This window comes from Serinus canaria, chromosome 9 (assembly GCF_022539315.1).
Source record: "Serinus canaria isolate serCan28SL12 chromosome 9, serCan2020, whole genome shotgun sequence".
Lineage (NCBI taxonomy): Eukaryota > Metazoa > Chordata > Aves > Passeriformes > Fringillidae > Serinus > Serinus canaria.
The window spans coordinates 18910868-18938115 of NC_066323.1; the positions used below are offsets into that span (position 1 = coordinate 18910868).

General features: G+C 38.8%; 1 protein-coding gene across 1 annotated transcript in view; it reads left to right on the forward strand.

The window, feature by feature from the left end:
* The window catches only part of STAG1 (stromal antigen 1), a 153754-nt gene that overhangs the window by 46661 nt on the left and 79845 nt on the right, over positions 1–27248 (forward strand). Inside the window, 2 exon segments of the mRNA XM_050978174.1 lie at positions 8257–8421; positions 19737–19833. Of these exon segments, the coding sequence (XP_050834131.1) occupies positions 8257–8421; positions 19737–19833 (262 nt within the window).

Sequence of the window (27248 nt, forward strand, 5' to 3'; positions counted from 1 at the left end):
AGTAGATGGGGACGATATTTTTGTTTTTTTTAAACCGTGAGGGCTTTGATCCTAAGGCTTATCTCAAACCATGGCCTTGGTGAGAATGTAAGGATGGACAAATCCATGTGTTACTCTCAGGCATGCTGGCCCAGCTGGAGCAAATTCCTCTTTACTGTTGGTTTTCAATTTGCATCACAGTCTCTGGACTTACTCAGGGTGCCAGCATTTTAAATCCTGGTCTTTTCTGGGCATGTTGTCTTCCTTTTTGAAAGCTTTCAAACACTTTCCTATGATGCATATGTTCTTCATCAGATAAATGGGTTTGCTCATGAACATGAAGCCTCTTCAGAGCAAGCCTTAAAGAAGTGTTTAAAGAGAACAGCTTATCTGTTTACATAGCTTGTAAGCAAAGGATAAAATGAAAAATTATTTTATGAATATTTAATTAGCAAATCTATAGGGTTTTGTAACTCTAATAAGAAAAAGCAGGCTGGTGCAACCTGATTGCTAACCCAGAATGTTGTCACAATATACAATTTCTAGTTATAGCAGCACCAGGGGTATTTTCTACCGAGCACATACTCACTGGAAGGGAAAGGTGAATGTTACAAAAAGCATTTCTCGTTCCTCTGCTTCACTTTATTAGTAGTTCCTATGGGAACGTTTGCTGAAGCACTCTGCTGGTCCTGCTATCAGGTTTCTAGGGGAGGAATTGCTCATTTTGTTTAGAACAACTCCAGGCTCATTAGGTGTGATTGCAAGTGATGAACATGCAGAGGAAGCAGCCATTGCTTCAGTCACAAAGTGATGGGCTGTGAGCTGACTGCTGCTGCTACGGAGCAAGACTTTAGGGTTACCAGGGGGAATTCTGTGGAAGCTTTATCTTAATGCTTAAGAGGAGTCAAAACTCTCCAAATCCAGTCTTAAAACTTAGAGGAAGAAAATAGAGAATGAAACAAATACAGTGTCCTTTACAAAACTGTAGTTTGTCAAAATTTGGAAGAATTTGCTCAGTTCTACTTTCTTTTTCCCTTTTGACCTCCATCCCAAAATCTCAGGAAAGCATATATTACGAAAGAGTTTCTGAGAGGAAAAGCAATATGATCCTTTATGGAATGGGACTCAGCCGGTCTCATTGCAGCCTCCTAGTCAGAGTGGGGTCAACTTTGGGATCAGACCACACTGCTCATGGCTTTTCCAGTTTGATTCTGAAAACTACCAATGCTGGAGACTGCACAGCCTCTCTTAGGTGCCTATTCCATTTTACTTCATAATATATTTCTCCTTTGGTTCTTCTTAAAAGAAAAAAAAAAAGCCCCACAAGCAAAAAGCCACTCTAATGACTGGAAGACAGATGCAAAAACTTTGGAAAGGCTAATCTAGGCAATTGAATTTACAGCATTATTTGATGTTAAAAGCCACGGACTTGATAATTGTATTGCTTTATCAAACCATGTTACTAGCCCAGCCACTTCCCTCAGGTGAATTGCCTGGTTCTTACGGGAGGTGCAGCTCAGACTTTCCCCCCCAACTCTTCACTACTGTGGTTTTTGTTTCCTTCACAGGTACCACCTACCTGTATTGTCAGATGTGAAACAAATAAAAAGGTTTAGTTAAGTTCAGAAATGTTTTTCTTAATTTAGATTAGATTTGGCTTAGATTATTTTAATTTCTGTTATAGATCTGAAGAATGGTAGCCCAAAGGCTCTTCTGATTCCTGTGGCTGGGATTTTTTTTCTAACTTAAAAATTATGATCTAATAAGATTTAATCTCTTTCTGCAAATGCTGATTTGCTTATGTCCTTAGGCCATCACAGCTAGAGTGGCACATCTGCCATAAACATACTGACCTCTTGGAAAGGGACTTTACTTTGGTCTGCATGATCCTATTATGGAGCTGCATTGCATTAAATATATGTATGTATTTTAAACAGGTTTCTGCAGTGTGTCACAGAATGGACTTGACCTTTTATCAGAAAGATACACTACTACAAGAGGATTTTCCAGATTGTTTTCCAAAGAAAGACAATCTCTGCAGATTTGAGACCTTTTTAAGAAGATGGTGCTTATTTGAAAAACTGCCTTTTATAGCAAATACCTCTTCAGTTCATAGAGAACTGTAATGCTTTGGGGGTACCTTCACTTTCTAAAACACTTGGAACTAGTTGATCTTTAACATTTCCTTTCAATCCAAGTCATTCCATTCTAAAACACTGCATTTCAAGTAGCCCTTTCACTTCTGTACACTATTCTAATGAGTACTTGACTGAGTAGGCTAGACAGTCAATTTGCAAATAGATTAAGTGCATTGGTCTTGCAGAATAGCTCTCAAAATCTAACCTGACTGTCCTGAACTCCCTGGCCCTTGCTGTGAGTTTAGCAGGGGCTGTACCATGTCCTGCTCCAGTGGCTGGGGCTGGCTCTTGGCCATGTGCCCATCTAAGCACTGAGTCTCACAGAGATGCCCACGGAGTCACTGGCCAAGGGCTGAGCCTGTCCAGCCAGTGGCATACTGTGGTGCACATGTATGTGAGGATGCTGTCTAGGTATGTATTTAATGAATTCTGGGGATAGAATTTAATAAATTCTATTTAAGGAGGACTTGGAACAGTCCTCTCCTTGAAGTTCCTGAGTGATATTGGCCAAAATGCCCTCTCTGTCTGCTGCATTATTGAAATACATGGGTATGGATGTGCTCTCCTGTTCTGTACAGGGGATTTGAAAGCCCAAGTGCTTATGATGCAGTGTAGCATTTGCATCAGTGAGCTCAGGCTCAGATCAGTTATTTATCCATCCTTTTTTGTCTCCTATTTTGGATCAACATTCTGTTCAGCATTGTTGGCGTGCTTTTTTTTAAACTACCTGGCCTCACCTTCCCAGGAGCTCAGAATAGTTTGGCTTAAACCTCAGCTGCTGGAGGTTGAGGCAGTGAGAGACATCCCTGGCTGTGTTTCAGATGCGAAGTAGGAGTAGACAGATTTAATCTCTAATTCAGAGGACAGGGAGAAACATCAGTTTGTCTGTTCCAGAGGTGGCAATTTGGGGATCTCTGCTGGTTTCTCTCTCATCCCATACTCAGAACCACAGTGTATCTTTCTCCACTTATAGCAAGATGAAACAAGGCACTTCTGATGCTTTTGTGCCAAGCAAAGCCTGTACAATTTTGCTTTCAGGTCCTTTTGTAGTTTTTGGTATGGAGGAGACAGACCACAATGCCTTATCTTTGCATTCTTTTGGGGAATTTTAACTTTGCAGCAGATTCCTGGCCTTATTTAATCTTGCAGTATAGATGTTAGATACAGCAGGGGATTGAGTTTTGCTTCTAGTTCCAAGTCATACGTGTCCTGATTAATAACAGGGAGGAATCCTCTTAGAAGAATTTCTTTTCATACAGTGGAGGTTTGTGGTTGGTGTGATTTACATCAGTGTCCTGTTTCAGTTTGCCTGCCTGATGATTTAGGTCTGTCCCTTACAACTGAAGGGAGTCTGTAGTTCAGTAGAAATGCAGTTCATCTGTAGCATCTTTGTGAAGACTTTTCTATCCTGTTACCTGTAGCATTAGAAGTTTTCCTATTAAGCTTTTGATGAGATGGTTCCTGTATTTTTGGTAATCTAATATATTCTTTATTTTTCTATGGAAATAGTCTTTTTTTTGTAGCAAATGCCTCAGCTAGAATTGAAATTATTCAAGCATTTACAGCATACTCTCTTGATTCTTTAAGATGACTTTGAGAGCTCTTGTTAGATTTTTAAATAAGGGTGAAAAATAGCGCCATCACTCCCAACACTGCCTCTACTTCTTTTTGTCCTAAACTGCAAGTGCTGCAGCTGAAGCAGCTCTGGGTGCACTGGGTGTTAGGGGATCTGCACCTGTCTTTAGTTGTAGGATGAAACTTTTCACAGGGAGCACTTTGTTTGTTTCTACAGCCCAGACAGTCCACAGGACTGTGGGAATCCAAGAACCTTCTCCCAAGATAACCATGAAGATGGAATGAAATGTGTCATAGTGGTTTTTTAATCCGGATTAACTCGTGAAGACCTCAGGCATTACCATTCTTCCATTTACACAAGCTTATAACACAAGGCTTCTTGAGGGGCTGGTGCCTTGGAGAGGCAAGTTCTTCAGTTTTACTCAAGTGGAGGTTAAAAAGTTTCTCCCACCTTCCCAGGGAATTGGGGTATTCATTCCTCTAAATGACTCATGGTGTGAATGCACATACAGGTGATTGTTTTCTGGTGGTGTGTTAGGAGGAGTTACTGACTCTAGGACTTTGACTGCTATTATTTCTTCCTGAAGTGCATCACATCAACTTGGAGAAAGTTAATGGAAAATGTCAAGCCACTTTTTTTTTGGTTTTTTTTGGTAATGTGTGAATCAATTTTCACTGTATTACTTGATTTTACAAATGTGGGTCACTGTTTTCTTCACAGTAATTTAAAGACATGAAAGGGAAAGTATTGTGTAGCTAATTTGTTACAAGATCCTGAACAGCCAGCATTTTAGTTTAATTGCAGTCAAGGTGAGTATTTTGTTTCCTGTTTGCATTCATTTAACTCTTAAAGCAGCAGGTGAGGTATGACAGTCACTATGGCCATTTTTGTTTGTTGCTTCTGTGGCATATTCTGGAACTTCTGAATTTCCTAATGCTGGTGCATATAAACCCTTAGCTTTTGTTGTCACAAATTTGAAAAGTCATCAGTAATTTCTGTTTTCATTTGGCACCTCAGTCCATTTTAACAGCACACCAGCCCAGCTGTCCTGGGTTTTTGGAGTGAAATCACAAATGCAACTGCTGCAGCCTCTCAGCTCCACGCAGCACTTTTCATGGTGTATGATTAAAAAGCCTCAAGCATTCTTACTGTGTCATGCTGCTTTATCCCTGCCTTTGGCAGTCCTAATTCACCCACTTCAGGGGGAAGCTTTCTGGTTGAAAGCTGTAAAATATTGTGCAATAATCACAGTTTTTGCTCCTGTTAGGACTCAGAGGTTCTGTTTTTCCTGTGTCTTAATGAGCATTTGATGGATCCATGGGAGCAGACCTGCTGCAAATTCACTCTGATCTTACAAAATATCTCATTTTACAGCTGTCAGTGATAGTCTGACAGGTTTACTGGGGCCACACTCATTCTTGAGCAGGGCTGTTTCTGTCTGGAAGCTCTTCATGGCGTTAGAGAACAAGTTTCTTTGTTTTTTGCAGAAGGATCATCCTTTCCTGTGAGTGCATGTGTCTCTTTTTCTGGGATGCACAGTTACCTGTGCCTGGCATCCTCAAAGCCAAACATAATTTTGAGATTTGTAGCTTTTGCAGCTCCACTTCCAAGAGCACCCTGCCTTTGGAGTTGTGCCACAGATGCTCTGTATCATGAGTGAGTCTTTGTGTTTCTGCAGAGGTACCAGTCCTGCCTTTTCTTTTGCTTGCTCTGGTGGTGGTGGGGGATGTCTCCATCCTGGGACAGAATCATAGAATACTAGGTTGGAAGGGACCTCACAGATCATTTGGTTCTACCTTGTCTTGCAAAAACACAATCTAGAAAAGATGTCCTAGCAGCCTGTCCAGCTGAATCTGAAGTGTTCAATGCTGAGGAACCCCCAAATTCCCCGGGGAGATGATTCCAGTGGCTGATTGGTCTCTTTGAAGTAGGATTTCCTACTGAACTTTGTGCTCAGAGGCAGGAACCTGTAGGAAGCTCAAGCCTGTCAACATGGCCTGCAAAGTTTCTTGCTGTAAATTCAGAGACATTATGTGCAAATAATGTTTGACAACTGCATTGTGTTATTGTGTGTTAATGACTAAGGGAATGCCATGTGCTTTGTGCTTGCGAAACTTTAGAGCACAAGACAGTTGCTGGAGGACCATATATGACTTTGTTTCATCTTCACACTCTGGAGTGAGATTGAACTTGGGCTTCCTGCCAGATGCCTGCTGGGTGGAAGTGCTGAGAGGTGGATGCCCTTTCACTAGTGTCTTTCCACTTGAAGACAGTGTTAAACCTTGCCTAGCTCAAAGTTCGTATTTTGGGTTTTTTTCAGTCTTGAATAGGGCATCTTGTCTACTTGTTCTGTCTCTAGAGGCAGGATTCAATACAGATACTGAATCTGGATTTTTCTACCCCAGCTTGGATACACAATGGCTTTTGTTAGATGCAAGATTTTTCTCTGCTCTGAGAGATGTTCTCATTGTCAAAAGAAAATCTACACCAGAGAGAAATTTTATTCAAATAGACTCAGTAATATATTTGGTGCTAAATCAGGGCCAGGATATTGAGGTATTTACTTGGGTCTGAAGAACCTGGCATTACCTAGTAATTTGTCAGAAGTACATCTGTCAGTAATTTCTCTACCTCTTCTGAGGGCTCGGTGATGATCTCACCATTCCAGTTCATTCTTGGAGCCTTGGTCAAAGCATCTCCCTTTTCCCAGGATACCTGACAAAGGGAATTTAACTGGGCATTTTCATGCCTACTGATTACACATTTGGAGCTTGTGTCTGTAGTGCTCATGCTCAGGTACTCGAACAGGTGGCTTTTCTCATTGCTTTCATTAACAAGGCAGCTTTGGATATGTGCATTTCACATCCATCTCTTACTTCTTTTCCCTTCATTCTTGCAGCATTTAATGCCTCTCTGTCAATTACATGTTGAGAAAAACTGAGTGTAGAGGGAACTTGCATTAGTTTCTGTCGAGGGCATCAGTTTGCATTCAAGCTTTGATTTAGCAGTCCTTGTAGCTAGGTGAAGTGCTTACTGTCTCCCAGATGGAATAAGTGTATGGATTATATCTCTCAAAAGAGTCAATTTACTTCTGATTCTTTCCTATTTTAATAAATAGTAATCATGTCTCTTTCAAGCTCAGTAGAATTTAAACATTTCATATGTTGATAATCTTGCTATTACAGGCAGCTTTGCACATTATATGATGAATTTAAAAATTCATTGAGGGAGATACTCTTGATCCTAACTGCAAATGTTATCCAAAAAACTTCACAGAGATTGTACCATTGTTTTAAGCTTTCCAGCTTGCACTTCTTTGCAAGTCTTTAATTGAATTTTTGCTAGAGATGGTTGCACTCTACCTTGCCCTTTGCTTCGGCCCTCTGGCCCCACCTCTTTTAAAACAGTGATCTCTTTTAAAGCATGGGGAAAGCTGGACTTACAGGGTTTCTTCTACCAGCTCTCTGCCAGAAATTAGATCCCTTTCCTCTGCAGTAAAATTCTCAATGTGTCTGCACTGTAATATACTACTGAAAATGTTGACTCTGTATTCTTTATTAAAAGCATTAATAGAAACTCAGCTGACAATATACTTGAGTAAACGGTGCCATGAGGATATTGTCCAAAATTTAGTCTTTGAATTGCTTGGGTGTTGTTTTCTTTAACATATTTGCTTACAATAACTTCATTGTTCTGTGAAAAACAGCAGATTTTGCTGTTTGCCTCACAGTAGGGAGAAAGAATAGAATATGGAAGTAAGAAATCTGATATTTTCCCCAGAATTTTTTTTCTTTTTCACAAGTGACTTAAATTCAGAGCAAACTGTTCAGTAGCTGAGTCTTGACAGGTGGTGTCTATACCACCTGATTAAAACCTTGAAGAACAGAGAGAAAATTTACATTAAGTAATTTAGACTCAAAGGGAAATGTTTTAACTCCTAAAATTTTGAAGAAAGGGGCTGTTATGGTGATCTCCTAAATCTGGCTGTACAAATTTAGTGATTTGAGTTGAAGACCTGACTGTGTACACAGTTTCTTACAAAAGTTGTATGAAAATGAAAGTACAGAAAATGAATGTTAATGTGGCAAATGTATTTTTAATAACTTACTGTCTTAGATCATTAGTGAAGATCACCAGTCATTCTCAGTCAACACGTCTGTGTTGGTGTAAGACTCATACAGGGAGTGACATCAACAGGTACTCCAGCTTTGGGACTTCACCACTGTCTTGGGTTGACCACTACTTACTTTGGCATGGAAGTGGCTTTTAAATAGTCCCTCAACAGCTACTGATAAATAAAATCCTATGTACCTGACTGGATAAAGTCCTTAGCAACCTGGTTGATTTTCCTAGCTGACCCTGCTCAGAGCAGGAGGTCAGGCTGGAGACCTCTGGATATGCCTTCCAGCCTGGCTCATCCCATGATCTTTGTGTGTATAAATGTGAGGGTGTAACCACGTAGAGTTTATGGATTATAAAGATAAGCTGGGTGTATAAAGAAACACTGGGTAATTTCAGATGTAGCTATAATAAACTTTCCCTCTGCTGGTTTTCTTTGCCCAGTCTGCCACGAAGAAACCCCGCAAGTCCCCAGCGGACAAGGGGCGCTCTGATGCTGGAGCTCGAGGAGCAAGTCGTGGGAGAGCCAACGGCCACCCGCAGCAGAATGGAGAGGGGGACCCTGTCACCTTGTTCGAGGTGGTTAAGCTGGGAAAGAGTGCCATGCAGGTAAAATGTCTGCTTGTGTTCCTCCTCACAATTCAGTGTATTCTGACTGGAGTCCAGGCTAAGCTATGCTTTTGTAAACAGTAGTATTTTCTCATGACTACATTGGTCCAACAGACTGTGTATAATCAAGTACAGGACTGAATGGGTTCTGATTTAGGGCTGTCATGTATCCTGCTGAAGAACAAGAGACCTGACAGGGTCATCATGTGTTTCAAATTCTCCATTATTTTGTTCATTACTCCTAAGTTAAAAATATATGTTGATATTAAGCAGTTCATTAAAATATATCCTGTAGCAAGCTTTATATGGGCAAAAAGTGTATGAAAATAATGATAAATCCAAGCCTTTTTTTTGTTCACTTGTTTTGTCAAGAATACCTGCACGCATAAGCAGTTTGGAGTGCTTTGCACTGGAGCTTGCATTCCTGCTGTCCCCATCAGGACAGCAGGTGAAGGATAAACTGTTTTCTTAGACTTCCACTGAGTCTGAGGGAAAGCATTGACACATCCTGAAGGCAAATTTTTATGCACTGTAAAATAAATTAGATTGTCCTAGCTTCCTGTAGAAATGTTTCTTACCTTATGTTTTGATTAGTTCAGAGGCCTTTACAGGATGTGTGGAGCCAGGTGAGTTGCACCTCAAGACCCTGCACAGAGGATTGGTTTTGAGAGTGTTCTGTGGTTTTTAGTAAGTTGCTGTGCTGCAGTTCTTGGTTTTGATATTCAAAGGAGAAACGATGGGCCCAAAACACTCTTCAGCCCATGCAGTCCAAAGCCAACAGTCACTCCTGCTCTGAAGGATTATTTAAGCAAACCTCCTTTACTTTGCATTTCAACAACACAGGACTTAGGCAGTATCGGTTTGTTTTGATGCTGACTAACATAAGTACAAATTAGGAAGATTAGGTCCTAAGTCCCATTCTCAATATTATTTTTAGTGTAGCTAAAATCTAAGCCTCTTTTAAGTCTCACAGAAATCAAATATTGCAAATGAGTGGAAGTGGTTGAAAATTTTCTGTCTCAAACCTGTGAAAAGTATGAGATTTAATTTTAAAGAAGTAATACACAGGAAGGAAATGAGAATTTTTGTTCTTCACAGTTTCTGTGTTTACACTTATTCAGGATTGACCCTTCTTATCTAGTAGGTGAAGACAGAACAAATTTACTTGTAAAAAAGCTATGGATTCCTTATGCCTTTTTTCCTACAACAGAGCTTCTAACTTTGTTTGGTTTTCAGCACTTTTTCAAATTTTGTTTTTGGCAGGAATTGAGGAAACATCTGGAATCTATTTTCTGCTTTTACTGTGGTACAGAGCATACAACATACTTTATGTAGTATAGTTGGCTTAGAGTTATTGATATTTGCAGAAGCCAAATAGAAATGAATGAGCAACTGCTTTGATATTTGATGACTCTGTGTGTATGTGGAATTGACTTTGATACATTTTATCTATTTCAAAAGAGATGCTGACACAAGTCTCTTGCAGATTAAATACAAAAAAACCCCCGTATGTTCTTATTAAGAAACCTTTGGAGTTTAGATGCAAAAAAATTGTCTTGAAAAGTGGAGAATTTGTATATGCATGTGGATATTGCATGTATTGCATGTATATGCATTTGTATATGTATGTGCATAGACACACACATGCCCAACTTGCAGGTAGCAGAAAAAATACACAGCACCCTCCATGCAGGGGAGAGATTATATGCAAATAGTAAAGGAATAGGCAAGCGTATTTGAAGGCCTTGGGTGCAAACAAGCATAAACAACTTGAGCCCTAATTTCAGGAGTGTGCATTGCCTGGGCATCTTTGAAAAATTTACTGTTGGTAAAAATATCCTAAAAAATTAAAGAAACTCTATAGTAGGAAAGAGAATGCAACTAAAATGTGATTTAATATTTTTTAACTTGCACTTCTGGACAATCATCTCATGTGAAACCAAGGTTCTGTAAACCAAGCTTATTAGTGTCTTTATACTTATATTTTTCTGTAATAGCTTAGAGGTTTTGATGTAACAATTAAAAATGCTTGGATTTTTGTTTTTCATAGCTTTGATGCAGGATTTTTTGTTCAGTTTTAGCTATCTTGTCAATATTATAGTTTTCAAACAAGCGACATATATTTGTATTTGGCTGAACATACTATTTCTCAATATTTAGCTCTCTCCTGTAATATGAACATCCTTTTTTTTTTTTGTAGTGCTCCTAAGTATGCTTCCAGCAATGAAAACCCAGGAAAATTCAATTAATATATCCTGAGATTACATGGAAATCATGTGCTTTCGTTTCTGATCTATCTGCTTCTGCTGTTTGCCTTTAGAATTTTTTTTAGTTGATAGATTTTTCTGGCTTTGTGATGCCAATTCATAAAAGTCTGTTGCTGAATTCAATTTTCACTTCTAAGCGTCTCTATTTTGGTTCCACAGCAGGATTCATTTATTACTTCTCTTCAGGCTTATTGCTGGTTGCTTCTTCCAGGGAAATAAAATCAGTTTAATTTTTTCTATTTCAAGTATACATAACTCCAGGACTACTCTTTGCATAAAATCTTTGCCTCTGTCATGGGGTGTAGCTTATGTCTTGCTTGAGCTCTGTAAATCTACTTGATGCCCACATTAGGTTGGTATCAGACGGTTGTCAGTGGTTTTCATTTGCTCTGTAACCTTTTGTACAGTTAGTGCTTCAGAAATTGTTCTGTCAGCAGCTCTCTGTGTATGAAGTGTGACATGACCTTCTGCTCAGGCTTTCTGCAGGTACACTTTGAAGTGTTACTCCATTAAGACTGTTCATAGAACTTCTATAGTGGTTTTTGTTTTCATAGTTAAGCATGATACTCTTCTGCTTTTTATCATTTATCTCTTCCATATATTTGCTTTTTAGTTATATCATTTTATGGTGACAGCTCTTTTCTCTGCATTTCCCTACTCTGAGCTTCCATAGGCAGAAGGGTCTCTTTAAGAATTTCTCATGTGCTCAGCTGTCCCCTGGTGGGAATGAAGGCTTGGGTGAGCTTCTGCTCTTCCAGCTGAGCTGCCCAGGCTGAGACTGTCTCGTAGCTAAAATCTTCAGACATCTCTGCATTGATCTCTGACTCTGCTATTAAGATGACAGGGAAATAAAGAACTTGTAATGAGATCAGATTTTGTTTAGGACTCAGACTGCAAATTTCGTATGAGTTATGACCAGTTATCTGTAATGAAGTTTGTACTACTGGTGGTCAAACCAAGCACAGAAGTGTTCTGCTTTCTCATCTGCAAAGGAGTTTTGTTCCCCTCAAACATCAGAGAGAATGGATCATCAGTAATTGTAGGAAGAGTTCAGTACCAAAACATGAACAGATCTGTGCCTTGATGATTCTGCAATATTCCATGCATTACCAGTCACCCTTTATTGTTGTTAGCAGTTCACTACAGAGCAGAGGCTGATTTTGAGGGGAAAAAAACTTCTAAAAATTGCTGTCTCTGCTTATGCTCAGCTAGTAAAAGATAATCTTGGTGCTGATTAGACATAGTTCAGAATAAATACGGCTCCATTATATGCCAGCAAGTATTTTAAGATAAGTATCCAATTATCTAGTGTGTTGAAATGGAATTTTTCATGGTGCCACCAGTTCTTCCTTGTCTTTCCAGGAATCAGGGATGCACAGGGTTCCTCTCTGTTCTTACCTGCACATCTTGGCACATGGGGGTTTGTGTTCTTTGAGGTTCCCTCGCTGTCCAAGTGCAGCTGTATTTGTAGAACTGCTTACCCTGCCTTGAGAAGTCCATCTCTGGCAGTAGGTCAGACTTATTCCTGATTAGAGTGACTGTAGAACGATATTTTCCTTATGCAGGAGGAATTACATGTGTTTTTACATAGATCCTTGAGATTAAGAACATCAGAGCAGCTATAACTGGATTGCAGCAAAAATCCAACAGCCTGTCTCTGACAGTGGCAGCTGAGAAAGGGGATAAGGTGGCAAAAACAAATTTTGGATGTTCTCTCTACCTCTGACTTTTGGCAGTTCAGGCCCACTTTGGTGTCTGTGTTCTCAGTTGCCTTAATGGCTCTCTGAGTTTCTTTTGTCCCTCTAGAAATGTTTTTTGCCAGATCACATCTCTGTATCTCCCTCAGCTATTTCTGAAAGTGAAGGTCTTTGAAGATTAAAAATATACAGACATCTATTAAGTATTACCCATGCTTTATGTGTTAAATGCATGTTTTAGTTTAATTGTAATTTATTGTATTATAACTGCTGGATCCTCCAGTTGAAGGATGGATAATAGCTCAGGGTTTTCCCAGATTGTCTCAGAAACTCCTTAGGTGTTTGAGTATGCAGTCTCTCATGTTTACTGGGCAAAATGACTACATCTATTATTAACATTTAAACTAGTATCTTCATTTTGCTCAACAGATTTCTTTTATAGCCTAATCTTGCTTTGCCTTTGATTGTATGGCACTGAATTAAAAGGAAAAAATCAAAACTAGGTACATGTTCTTATAGTTGTTACACTGGGAACAATTTAGCCACCAAATGAAGCATTAATTAATTAGAAGAGTATCCCTTAATACCAAATTAAATTTTCTGCAGTCATCACACAAGGCTTCTTTTCCTTTGTGATTTATTAAGTCGTGAGATGATTTTGCTGTTAAGTGCCAGTAGTGCAGTGTGTGAAAGCATTTGTACCTGAAAATACTCATTATACTTAAAGGCAGAGAAGTCTTTTGCTGTCTAGAATGTTGGTATTTTTTGAAGTGTCTGGGGTGATCTGTGAACCCTTTACAAACCGTGCTAGCAAAGGAATATCAATCGGGTGTTTTAATAAATTGATGGATCTCTTGCTGGAATAACTCCATTTTATTTTAGCACTCCTCTAAGTATATTTTCATTCTGGTGCTCAGTGTTTATGAGAAGTTTTGATGCTTTGTGGCATCGTTCATGCCCGTGATTGGCTCAGTTTAAACAGCCACAGCCCCTTGGAAACAGTGTAACGTGTCAACTGTGAGAGATGAGTGCCTGTGAGAGTTCTGTACCACCTTAGAAAATGTTGGTGGGAGCTTTGTATGGTGCACCCACCTTTTCTGAGCACTCAGGTGAGGAACTGCTGCTCTGAGTAGTGTGGATCTGCTGGGCAAGAGTGCCCAGCCTCAGAAGTCCCTGTGATTTTAGTCCATTTGAAAGCAGAATTTTCCCACTACCTTTTATGTACTCAGTGTAATGCCAGTTAACATTTATCATTCTAAGATTCTCCTAAGAGAATAGCTGGCATTCTTTTTCTTTTGGTAGTGTTTTTTCTCCCAAATGGTTCAATGTAACATGTTACATTGATTTCCCTGTGTAATGATATTTAATACCCAGTCTACTGCATTGAAACATGCCAATAGATAATCCTATATGGAGAGTATAAATCCCTCAGTTTTATTGGGAAGAAATACTTCTAGGATTGTATATTCCTTTCCTCTCTGTAGTTCAGAAATTAAAAAGTTACATAGGTAGGCACTGCAGAAAACAAGTTCTCATCTTTGCTTAGTCTTATCTAAAGTGAGATTTTTGGATTTTTTAAAAGAAAATAATTTTGACTTATCAGGAAGTGCATGATAGGTGTTAGCAAAGTATGAACTCTTTCATAATTTAAAATTATGATCCTTAGAGAAAAAGAATAAAGTGCATGTCCTCAAGCTGCAGTTCATTTTTATTATCATTATATTAGGTTTTCACTGGGTGTATATTAGACTTTCTGCCTGCAGTTTGGAATGTAGCCAGGCATTCATCCTGGAGTGTACTGCCCAATCTAAACTGCATGTACTTTCTCACATAAGGAACTACCTTCTCCCCAGTAGCCATCTGTGTAATTTCTACAATTTTCACAAAATTTATCCTTAAAAGGCTTTCATTCTTTTTTTAAAAAGCCCAACCTGAACAGATTCACTTTAAAATTTTTATGCAGAGTGTTTTCAGTCTCTCGCTACTTGCTTTTTTTTTCCCTGGGTCCTTATTTTTAGTGTACTAAGTTCTTCTCACTATCTGTTAAAGTGTATTTTCTCCTATTTGAGTTGCTCTTTATACAGGTCATTGAAATATTTAATGTCACAGTGCATTCCTTTTTTAATCAGTTTCAAGTTTCATTTGAGTGACTTTGTGTTTTTCGCTGAAGTTGTTAGTGTAAGCTTTGATTTTTGCATTTTTTTCTCCCTCGATGTAAACACATTGCACACCCATTCTAGAGTATATTTTTTCTTTCATGTTCACTGTAAATGAAGCATGTCCATGATCAGTTGTATGAAATGGCAAATTATTTAAAGTTCTTGATACTCGATTTGCCTTGGTTTACCATTGAGATCTTCCATTTTAACATGAACTTTGTATATGGTGTCATTTGCTTTCCCTTTTGTTTGTAGCACTGTTGCCAGATTGTTACTTAATTAAAATTGTGAAATAGCTTTTTTTGAAATCAGCTTTCATTAATATTTAGTGGGACTGTGCTAATTCACACGAGCTGGCAAGGTGTCCTCTGCACTCAGTCTCTCTGCTTCCTCCAGCACTTAATGCTCCTAAATTCTCTCGCACTGGAGGAATACGAAATGGATTCATAGCTGCAAAGCCTAGAGAAGGTAATAAGATCCCTAGCTTCATTATTTCATTCATTGCATCTGACTTGCTTTTACTGGCTACCCCAAGCTGCTGTTCCTCTTCAGTGCCATAAAATGCTTTGGTTTATCTTTTAGCAGACTTTGAGATGTGAAGGTCAATATTTCTGCAAGTTGATTGATTTGAAGTTATTTGCTCAGGCTCATCTATTCTGCTATTTGCTTGACTTCATTTAGGCTTCTTATTTCTGTGGGGTTGTTTACCTGGCATATTCTGCAAATTGTGCTCTATGGTAGTACTTAAAACAGACTCAGTAAAGAGTTAATTTCTGTGAGATTCTTTTGAAAACCATTGCAGGCTTTGGAAAAATCTTTGTATGGACTCTGTATTTGTACCATACATCATCTGCCATTTACAGGAAATGATTTTTTACTCAGTTCTCATAAGAATAGAAGCAATTTGATAATTTTAAAAAAAATGGTTGAGTCTTATTTTTGTGGTGTACCTGTATGGATTTTTTGACTGACACAGAGATGTTGTGCACGTATGTGTCTGTGTGCATTTGTGTCCAGATGTGTCCTGACAGCAGGGAGTGGAGGAAGGTTGTTGGTGTTACTGGAGTCATTTGGAGGTTTTATCTGTGGAATTTATCTCAGCTCATTGCCGAGGGAGCCTTTTCCTTGTGTGTGTGCCTTAAAGTTGGTGAATCCCAAAAGCATGGATGTGCTGCCCCTGGGCAGGCTGCAGCACATGTCCTGTAGGTCCTGTGCTGAATTTATCATGTATTTCATGTACAGTATGTAAGTGCACATTTCCATATGGTAAATCCATGCTCCCCACTGCATCTGTAGGTAAAAACATCTTAAAGCAGATGGGTACTACAGGAGCACCTCATGCAATCTATTGCTGCTTTCTTTGCTAGGTGTTTTGTGGAAGTAGGCAGGGAGACTTATGGAGATGGATTCTGGGGGTTGGAACCTGCTTGTAGCTACCTCCTTTCCAAAAGGATCACCTGGTCCTTCCCTCCTGTCACCTCATGTGCCTTCAAGGTGTTAGTGATCTGTGCTTGGGACAGAGGGAGGGAGGGGCAAGAGCAGGAGGTCTTTGTGCAAGGGGATCAAATGTGGGCCATTTCGCTGAGTTTGGTCTTGGATTATGTATAAAAAAAGAGGATTTGCTGTTACTTGGGGCCTGTTGGTTAGAAATCCTTGTTTTTAGTAGGACTCCTTCCCTCTATGCGTATTTATGCAAAATAATTCCATTTCTGGCAAGGCTTGCATGTTGCACCATTTGCTACACTGCTGCCTGTGGTTTGATTCCTTTTTTGCTTGTATTCAATCCTTTTTCCTGATATTTGCATTACTGCTGTTTTGTCTTGGTTCAGTTGATGCTTGGTCTCTCTTTTGGGTCTGATGTGTGTAATTTTTATTTATTCATGTAGAGTTTTCAGTTTTTATAGCTCTTTTCAGTTACATCAAAAGTCAACTGTTTGATTAAGTTCCAACTGTTGTAGCATATGTAGTCTGGCTTCATCATCTCCTGTTGCCTTAAACTGTAATCTATAACAAAATTAGGCAGCCAGCATGCCAAGTGTGCCCAGGGGCTGAGTGTGTGGGGCTGTGGGTGTTGGTTTGGGGCACTGATTTTTAGGGCTGAATGCAGCTTGTGTGGCTCTGTGCTGATGCTGGCAGGTCAGGTGCCTGTATGTGACTTGTTTCCTGCAGCTCCTCAGTCAGTGGGGCTCTCTTGGGGTAAACGCAACATTGTGCAGCTCAATTACATTGTCCAGCTCTCCACAGGTACCTTTTCAGAGCAGGGAGTTACGCTGACTGTGCCTGGGTGTGTCACACACAGTGGGGAGTGCCGAGTCACTGAGAAGCTTGTGCATGCCAGCTTACATCCAAGGAACCCTACTTACAAATTCAGATTTTACTTCCAGCTTTGTCAGTTCTCTGGGAGGTCAAGACAGTCTTTGCCTGCTATCCCTCTGAGAACCTTTGCTCTGATTTTTCTGCCTTTCTTATCTACTGCTGCCACTGAAGACTGCATTGCCTCAAGTCTGGTCCCCCAGTCTGGAGATGAGCCACTTGTCTTTATTTTTCTGTAAATTTCATGATGGTTTTGGGTTGAGGTGCAAGTGTCACGCTGGTAGGACAGAGTGGGCCCCCAGTGCCCAAGGACACAATGTGTCCCACACAATTCTTTTTGTATGACAGACAAAAAATAGAAGTGAGAGGAGATGCACTGATGCTGCAGTTTGAGGTAGTGCTGCAAAAATAATTTAAATAATTTTGTAAAAGAAACAGAAGCAAAATTTAAAGATATTCCTTCACATTTCTTTCCTTGGCTCCCCATTGTTTTAAGTCCAGATGGGATCATTGGCAGCATTTATAGCACAGCCCATGAGAAGCTGCAGTGGTATGGCTGAAGGGGCAGTGTGTTGTAGCAACAAACAGGAGTAAGACTGAACGTGGAAAGGGAGTTTCTTGGGCCAGCCTTACTTCCATGGGGAGTGTTTTCTGTGAGACTCAGCTGTGGATAATGAACAGATGCTGGGAAACATTATCTGTTAACACTCAGGGAAAGCAGCTGAGATTTCCCTGGCTCAAAGAAGAATGTAGTAGACTTCAGAAACTGTCAGAAGATGTGTGACAAGAGTGGGCAAGGATGAATATACAGAATCATTTCTGAGCAAGCCACATGGCACAGGGTAGGATTATTCTGCCTGGAAAGAGGTGACCAGATGGAAGCATGGAAAATGGAGTTGGAATTTGTTTTTTCTTGTTTCATAAGAATTGGGTCATATCAACTATATCTAACAATTAGCAAGTTTAAAACACAATTATTCTTTCATTTTGCAGTGAATAATTAACCCTTGCACACTGCTGCAAGATGATGTAGACATAAAGCTGGTTTAGACAGACACATCCATGAGAGAAGAAATTTGCTGGGGTCTTAAGGGTCTGGGACAGTAACTCAGAAATATCAGTGTATTCTTGCCCTTTTCTTATACTTCTCCCTGCATGTATAAGCCCTTTTGGGCACGTGAACCTGTTGTCTGGCCCTGCACAGCTGTTATTTTCTTTAGTATAAAAAATGGCTCTGGCAATTGCATGTTCTGATATCTACAGTAATAGAGCTGTTCAAACAAATCTTGTAAATTGGTAGTACACCAACAGCCTGGTCATTAGGCTCTGTCAATATTTGGTGTAGTAAATATTTTTTACATTTGGCTACATTTGGTTTCTGTGCCCTGGAGAATTTTGTTGATTGATTGAAATGATTGATACTTCCAGGAACAGGTCTGAATTAATTATGAAATAACAGTGAGATAACATTCTAGATAACTGGTTTTGTGGTGCTGCTTCCTCAACTTGTGTGAAACTTAATTAGAGGCCAAGACTTGCTTTCTAATTTTTTCTAAGTAGCAGATGGACCCCTTTTTAAGATTGCTTCTCCTACTGTGTGTGTGTGTTTTGGGAGGAAAACCTGTGAAAACTAACTTTCCTGGCAAATTGGGTGTTTAGAGATTGATGCTGGTTGTTGGGTAACATGATAGTACTGCTAGTCTGCTCCTGGCTCAAGGGTGAGTGTAGTGATGTGTGTTAAACATGGAGTGCTTTGGCTCAGTTCAGAGTTCTCTGTGTCTCTTGGACATACACAGGTGGTTTGCTGCATCCTTTCCCTCACACACCTGCCAAGGGTAGATTTGGGAGTTTGCACTTGGATAACTGGAAACTGCAGAGGGATTTTTCAAGAACCCTCCTTACAGCTAATTAAGAAAAAGGCAGATTTTTCTAAGAGATCAAATTGTTTGGATTTTTTTGTCTTTCATTTTGATTCCTTTTCAGCATGGTAGAAGCCAGTTGTGTGGGCATGGTGGGGTGTTTGTATGTGTGTGTGGCTTTTTAAGTTTAGTTTTATAGAAATTCATTGCAGACCTGAACTGTCCAGAATAAACTAATCTGTTTGCAAGGTGTGCTCTGATAATACAATCAAGCTTTTCTTTATGAATGCTGTTGCATGTGTGGAACAGAAAAGTTTCTTTTCCCTCATAAAATAAGTAAAGCATAATATTTGATTACATTAAATATACACAATTCCTTACCTACAGTGTTTATGTAGATGAGGAGCTTGTAATATCAGAGATGGTGAAAATAGCTCCTGGCTAACTGTAGTTCTGAGGGCAGTTGAAAACTGACTGTATTTCCTATCCTGTGATCCAGGTAGCTTAGAAACACCCTAAGTCCAACTTCTGTGTATTATTTTATTTACTGTGTATTCCTCATTATATTTTGTTTTCCTGAACTATTTACAGTGTTCCTGAGTGACTGGGATATTCACTATGCAATATAAAATCAGTATTTATCCCAAAGTATTTCTATTCATGAGTTTTCTGGGAATATGTTGGTCATTCTGATTGGAGTAACAGTATTTGATTTTTTTAAACACTATTTTAAAACTGAAGAAATTCTCTAAGTAGTTTGGGGAATTACAGTAATTTCAATTTGAACTTGTGTTTATACAAAATAATACCAGAAAATGAGGCATATAATTCTGCTGTCTAACAATATTTGTTCTGTCTCCACCTTGAGAGAAGGTACATAGATATCTGAATTTGTACACATGTATAATTATGCAAAACAAATGCTAAATTGTAAAATTATTTTCTGAATAGAATAAGTCATTTGCCTTTAATAAATCACTTTTTAAGAGTCTCTGATAAGTATTCTTTTTTTCTTGACAGTCTGTGGTGGACGACTGGATTGAATCATATAAACAAGACAGGGACATAGCACTTCTGGATTTAATCAACTTCTTTATCCAGTGTTCAGGATGTCGAGGTACAGAAATGGGAACCAAGTTGTATAGAATAAATCTGACCTACAAACATGTGTTCATGCAAATGCTGGTAAAGATGGGGAAGACATTTGGATTGGTGCTCCTTGTGTGCATGGTTTGTATAGAAATATTGTCTGCATTCCAGAATAACTTGATTTAAAGCTTGTTTGTCAAGGGCTACCCTTTCTCTTTCTCACTTTCCTGTCATCATGCAAATCCTCTCAGAGACATTCTACTCATCATCAGCAGGAGACAAAAGATCTGGTACTCCAGGTAGGCATAGCTTTATTTTCCCTTTCTGTTTCTTCCCAATTTTTTTATTGAAAAAAAAGTAGGTAACTAAACCTTGATATTTTTTCTTTCTTTTTAGGAAAAGATATTTTTTTTTAACTGAAGAGGAAGGAATAAGGCTTCAGTTCACAGCAAAGAAGGTTTCCTGTGGATGCAGCATTGGTGTTATTTGTTCCTCTGTGATCCCTTATCACGTCAGCAGCGAGTGCCCTGCCTTTTGTACCCTACTTAAGCAGTCTCCATTACCAGGCATGCAGCAGTCAGCCATTCCAGCATTCTGTTGCCACACTGTGCCTTCTAATGAATTTTTCATGTGTTGTCTTTTTTCTGTTAACTCAGCCTTGAAGAGAGAGAGAGCTCTCTTCTCTCTGTAGTGCCCAAAACCAAATTATTTACTGTTTTCTGATGCTTCCTAGAATTTATTTTGAATAGAGTTGAAAACCACCCACAATTCAGAAATTCTTTTTCTTCATATTGTATCTGATGTGGGAATATACCTTTAAGCATCAAATGGCCTGGGTAGAAGTCCCTTTTCTTCCTTCTTAAGGTCACGTCTTGAGCAGTTAAAAGCATCAGAGAAAAAAAATAGGAACCATCAGCAGCTTCAGCAACCCTTTTTCAAAGCTGAAGGAAATAAACTTGTTTTGTGGATGACAGGAAAGACTGAAGCTCTGGGAGCATTCTGTGAAAGGGCTGAAGGTTAGAGCTTAGGTTACCAGCCTGTGTCAATGTCTGCACTGTTCACATAGAGACCCTGAAACATTTTTCGGTTGTGTTTGGCAGCTTATGTGAAAGTAGTAGTATTCTCTCTGCTTTTTCCTTTTTTTTTTAACTCTCTCCTGAAGTGTGTATATGAAAAAAAAAAAGATAAAAAGGAACCCCACAAGAATTTGGGCAGCGTTAAACCAAAGGCATCCTTGGCCATATATTTATATTGTTGATGCAAGCTTTTGGTGAAGGCATGTCATAAATATCTTCATTCCCCTGCTGCCCTCTAATTTATTCTCCCTCTCTTGCTCCTCATTAGAGAAAGCAGCACTCTGATAAGACTCCTATTTTTTAAATCCCTTGCTGGTGAGTGATGCAGGCTGAATGCCCACTGTCAGCCATATGCTGCTGGAGCAAGTGCTTCCCAGAAAAGCTTTCTGTGACTGGCTGGGAGGCAGCAGCACTGTGAGTGCCTGATGTCATTGACTTACTTGGCTTTGCTTTGAATGGTGACTTTTCATTTTCAGTGCTCTGCTCTGTATCCCAGGGCTATCTCTGCTGAGCTGCTTTCAGTGCCTTCTGCTCCCAAACAGCAATGGTAGGAGAAAGGAAGCAAAAATTTCTTATCCCCCAAGTCTATAGTGTGTTTGGGAGATTTATTTCTGTGCTGGAATTTTTGCAGTGGCTCCAGTAACAACTGTAGAACAGGTTAATATCCTGGCAAACAGTGCAGTTCTTTCCAGTAATATACTTGTTTTCTAGAATAAATAAGAGTTTATCAGAAGAGAGTGGATTTTATTGGTAGTCCACTTAGGGTAAATTGCATACTGAGCTGTCCTTCATGGAAATGAGAAACAGGGGGTTGTTCTGTATTTTGTGAGGGAGACAAAGATTCTTTTTCATGAGAAGATCATATTTTATAACATCCTTATTTCCCTTTAGAGACTTTGTTGACAGTCTTGCTTATTTCTATTCCTCATAAATAACCACCCCTTGTGAATCTCAATGATTGCTTTATCTTCCTTAATTTTCTTTTCAGTTTGCTCCACTAACATTATCTTGGATTCTCCAGCCTCCTTTCCCAAAATTGGATCTAAATGCTGACTGATAATATATCTCAGTTTGTGATCATTAACTGAAGGGAGGAGGACAGCTAACTTGGGACAAAGTTTCTCAGGAAATTGTGATCCTATGTTTATAAATCTACCATTTCAATGGTGCTTAGAATCAATTGATATCTAAATATCTGTAAAGTACATTTAGCTTGATGTGTCTTTCAGAAGTTTTGAGCTGGTGGAAGAGTGTGTGTCCATTTACTGGCTTTAATTAGAAACTAAGGCACTAAACTGTTTCATTTAGCAACACCATTGACCCTGAAAAAATACCTCTCTGTTTAGAGAAACATTGATTTTTATGTGTTTATCCCATTCTCTTGGGCAGCACAGATGCTTGAATGAACCTCTTGGCATCTTCCAGCTTTGCTTGTAGCTGTTGCTGAAATGAGAAGTAATCTCTCGTAAATATGAGTAAGCAGGTGTGTTATGTAAATTGTTAATGCTAACAATTGTTAAATTAGTGACTTCTGCAGGTGAATGTAAAAGATCTGTGCAATTTAAAATTCAATAAATATGTATTCAAAAAATATCTAAGCATATTTGTCCTTTGTTAACTCTTCTGATTATCTATTTAATAGAGGTCCATTAAAAGCATAGGATATTAGGTTTTAGTGTGGCTCCAGTAATCTTTCTGTGTTTTTAGAGTGCTGTTTGGTGTCAATGAGAAGTTTCTTGTATGGAACTGTCAAAACATCTCAGTTCAATAAGCAGATTTGCATGGGAGTTGGTCACTTGTCATGTCATCTTTCCTCTAGTTTGCCTGCTCAATCTGTACATATGTTGCCTTTGCTAATTTTGATTACAAAGAAGTTAAATGGTTATGTAAAGAATTTTTCTTTATCTTGCTTGCTTTTTTCCTTTGAGAATACAAAAAAGTCCCTGTCTTTCACAGCTTGTCTATACAGTCTTTTCCATCATGTTATGTTGAATTTCTGTGGATGAAAAATGGTTAACAACAACTGATACATTCACTCATTCTCTTTTTGTTTGACTATTTTAAAATGTGTTGCTGCTTCTAGAGGGAGGGTCTTGTATCAGATAGTACCTTAGAAAGGTGAAAAGGTAAGTGTTAACATACTACTACTTTGTGGAAAAACAGCAAAAATGCTGTTTGCAGTCCTTGAAAATAAAACAGGTATGTCTATTGGTAGTAGATGTTTATTTTCCATGTGATTTACAATCTGTAAAGCAGGTGGTGGTGAATTTACTTTCTTATTTCTAAGGCAGGATCAAAATTTCAGAGTTTTCATTATTAGGTAACAGGGAACTTTTTGACATTAGCTTGTTGTAATGATAAAGCCCTTTTTCAATTAAGTGCCACTGGACTAGGGGTGGAGGTGTATCCACACTACTGAAATTTCCATCTCCATTGATATGCTTTGGTCTGCAGCATTGTGGATTCAGGCACCCTCTTCCCTTGCAGAAGTGTTGCAGTTCAATGTTCAGAGTTTTCTGGGGGTTTTTGTGAGCTCTTTGCCATTGCTTTCTTTGTAGGAACATAGTTTTGGTTTCCCCCTTTTTTCCTCTTCTTCTTTTGAATGTTTTTGTAAAGCACAGCATTGAGTGCTGAGCTCTGTGAGCTGGTTGCAAGCAAACTGAAATGTCTAATCAGCAATATGTACATGAGGTCCCAGAAGGATTATAACTGTGTCAGTGTGATGCTGCATCAGGGCTAATTAGCTCTGCCTCTCAGACTGAGTAATTAGCTCAGGTATCCTGCTCTGCTGCTATGACAACCAGGCTGTTTCCATTTCTGGAGCTCCCTGGATTTAGAGCTGACTTGGGTATCTGCATGGCTGTCAGCTCGTGCCTTCTGTTATTGATAGAAAACAAACAGAAAGCTCCTCGAGCACTCTGACCTTTCCACATTTTCAAGGCAGAGAGCCATGCTTGTGGAATAAATATTTTTTTTCCTAACCAGAAGCAATTAGTGGTTGAAACAGCCTCTTGAGCTGTGAAGGAAAACCAGTAACTGAGTCCATGGGAGAAAAGCTTTCTTTTGCAGGGGGAAAAGGGTCTCATGTAATTGAAGAGGAAACTACTTGACTGCTTTCAAGTGCACAGTGAAATTATTCTCATTCCTTCTCTTCCATCCATCTCATCCACCTCCATCATTAGCCTTCCCTCTCATCTGTCAGAAGCCAGAAACCTGTACATTTTTAAGCAGGTTTTCAGATGTGGTCATTGATGAGCAAATATTCCAGCTGTCACCTGTTGGCCTGGATTGCTGGTGCTGCTTAAGGCTGGGTTTTCCTCAGTTGTGAGTAAGCAGAGATCTGTCTGATTCTTTCCCCAGGGCTTAAAGCCAGACTCCTTTGTGGAACTCATCCTGTGAATTAAACACTTGGGATTCCACACTGTCTTCCCCCTTCATCCCTGAGTGCCTGGTTGTTCCTCACCTGTTCTAGATCCTCTGGCAAATTCTGATTGAATGGCATAAACTGTGCCAATAAGTGCAGGAGTTCTGAGTTAGCTTGCTTGTTTTGGTTTTTATTAATGTTCTATGAGCTTAATTAAGGGCAAACAAATAGATTTCTGCTTTGCCAAAGGAGATTGAAGGCTACAATTAGGAAAAAGCAGCATAGAGTGGCCATTTTATGGTCTGGCCAAAGCAGTGAACAATCAAGCACTTACTTTGCTGTTGGAAAGAATTCCAGAAGCAGATTAGGCAGGAAATAGTGTTACTTACTCTGATTAATAATATTTTAATAAGGGGGTATAACATGGTTATTAGAGAAATGGTCTAAAAAAATTAGTTGTCCATGGTTTTATTTTGTGATTGATGGAATAGTTGTTCTGTACAGGTGGATGTTATGGACCACTAAGACTTTGGTAAATCTAATTCCCTGCATATGGGCCTTTTGCAAGGAACTGCAGAGAGTGAGAAATCTGGCTGACCTTGCCATGTGTTAAAAAGCTTTATCTCTTGAGCCATTCAGTTATTATTAACAAGTTGGTACCATAAATATTTTGTATTGTGACCAAATTAGAAAATACTGCAATTCATTGCACTGGAGCTTGTATCTTTATCAAGTGTATAAAGTGTGTTTTCTCAGAGTTTCTTCAATGAAATCCCTTTTCAGTGTGTGAATATAGGGGAGAATGTTACAAAGAACTAATACACATTTTGAAAAATTGTTACTTACTTGTGTAGGATTTAAGTCATAGCAATGGCAAGGATTTCTAAACTATTTTGTATGCATAGTATAAAGAAATAAATGTACCCCAATAACTATAAAGCAGTTAAAAACATGCTGTAAACCACATTAAAAATGGGAAGATAAGACTGTAGGATAGAAATGGCTTGATCTTAATTTCATGTGTGGTGTTGGTTCTGAGCCTTGAGGTAATGTTTACAGTGTGTTTATCTTGAAGTGAAAGCTTACAAAATTCAAACTAAAAATAAAATGCAAATGGCTTGAGTGGAAGGTAAATCAGATTACTAGGCATACATTAAATGGTTCTTTAGTTCTTTAAATGGCTATAGGTAGGGTTAAAAAGTTCATATCAGACACTTAACAATTTATATGGTTGTGTCAAAATCAATTTTTTGTGAAGAAGTACAAATAGTTAAAATCTTTTGACATTCTGGAAATTCAAGCTTTGGTTTTTTTGTGTGTATAGTTTTAAATCAAAAAAGTTTTTACTATTTCTTTTGGTTTGCTGCTGAATGTATTTGTACTTGTCATCTCATGTGCTCTTTCTTCCTCACTATTTCTTTTTCCTCTTCTTTAGCTCTTCAAAGATTCTTTGGCTATAAGAAAAGTAATTACAATTACGTTTTTAATTCTTTTAAACTCTGCTTCTTACTGCCTTCTGGGGATGAGAAGGGTTGAAAAATTTAAAAAAAAATCCCATTTGAAAGTGTAAAAAAAGTGTTGAAGGAGGGCAATAATACATTTTATAGCCACTTGTGAACTAATGGCATCTCTTCCCCAAAAGATTTATCCTGCTACTTTCAAAAACAAGTGGGAATAAGCCATAGGAATTTACTTTCTGTGCAGGAGACATGAAGGAAGGGCACACTGGTTTGTGGTTTAAAAATCTGAATGAAATACCTGCTGTGCTGTGTTCTGACTGCAGTCCAGGGTTTCCCTCTATGAATTGGTAGCAGGAGCAATAGTAATTTAAACCAAACATATCTTTCTTTATTATTTGCTAGCTGAATATATCAGGCTACTCACATTGCATGTACAACAGCAGACCAAAAAAGGGCTGGCTTAAAATCAGCTATTAACTAATTTATGGGTACGAATTAATACAAACTTTTAAATAATTTAAAATAAATTTATTGAATTAATTGACAGAACTTGTGGTACTAGAATATTTTAGAGCAAATCTCTGATGCAAGGAAAGACAAATTAGCTATGAAATGAATACTGCACTGCTGATTCTGTACAATAAGTTCAGATCTCTGCTGAAAATGAAAGCACTCCTTGTAAGCTTGGAACAAAGTCTGTGTTCTGCCCCTGTGCACTACTAAGTAAACTCAGAGCTTGTAAAATTGTTTTTGGCACTGCTCATTGGGGAAAAATTATGCAAGGAGTTCAAATACTATTGCCTGCTTTCCACTCTATTAATGTAATTACATCCATATTGATCTGGAAAATAGGGCTGCTCACATGACTACAGAGGTGAAACTTGAGGAGTCTCTCAGTTAGGCCATGCTTTTAATGCTGCAGCTTTTCAAGAGAAGAGCAGTAAATATCTCTTGGTGTCAATAATTCCGGATAGTTGCTGCCTTACTAGCCAGATCCGTGTAGCCTCTTTATTTACGTTTTTTCCTGTATTATACAAATTTATTACAGGAGGAACACCCACTCTACTAAGCAGAGGAGTAAAAGCCTTAGTCTGATTTATTTTTTTCTGTATTATTCTGAGACTTGTGAACAAATTATGTCAGTGTATGAGTTTGCTAGCTGTGTGTGAGATGCATTGCTGGATTTACTGTAGATGACAGGTTCTTCCTGAGGAGAAAAGAACTAATTATAAAAAGCAGCCAAATACCACTGGATCTTAGATCCTTTCTGGCTGGATTACAAATTGGGGAAGTCTCTGGCCTTTCCAAACACACTAATTCTGCTGAAGATTTAGTCAGACTTTTTGCAGACCAAGGGTAGGAATTAAATTGCAAAAAAGATATTTCTCTCAGCAAACACTGTAATTAAAGTTCTCTCTCTGCATTAATGAAGCCATAGACTTATTTGATCAAGTGTGGGGCTGATACTCTGCAGTAATTATTTCTGAAGAGAAGAAGATGGGCTTGATAAGAAAGGGTCTGTATCCTAATGGAAAAGTGGTAT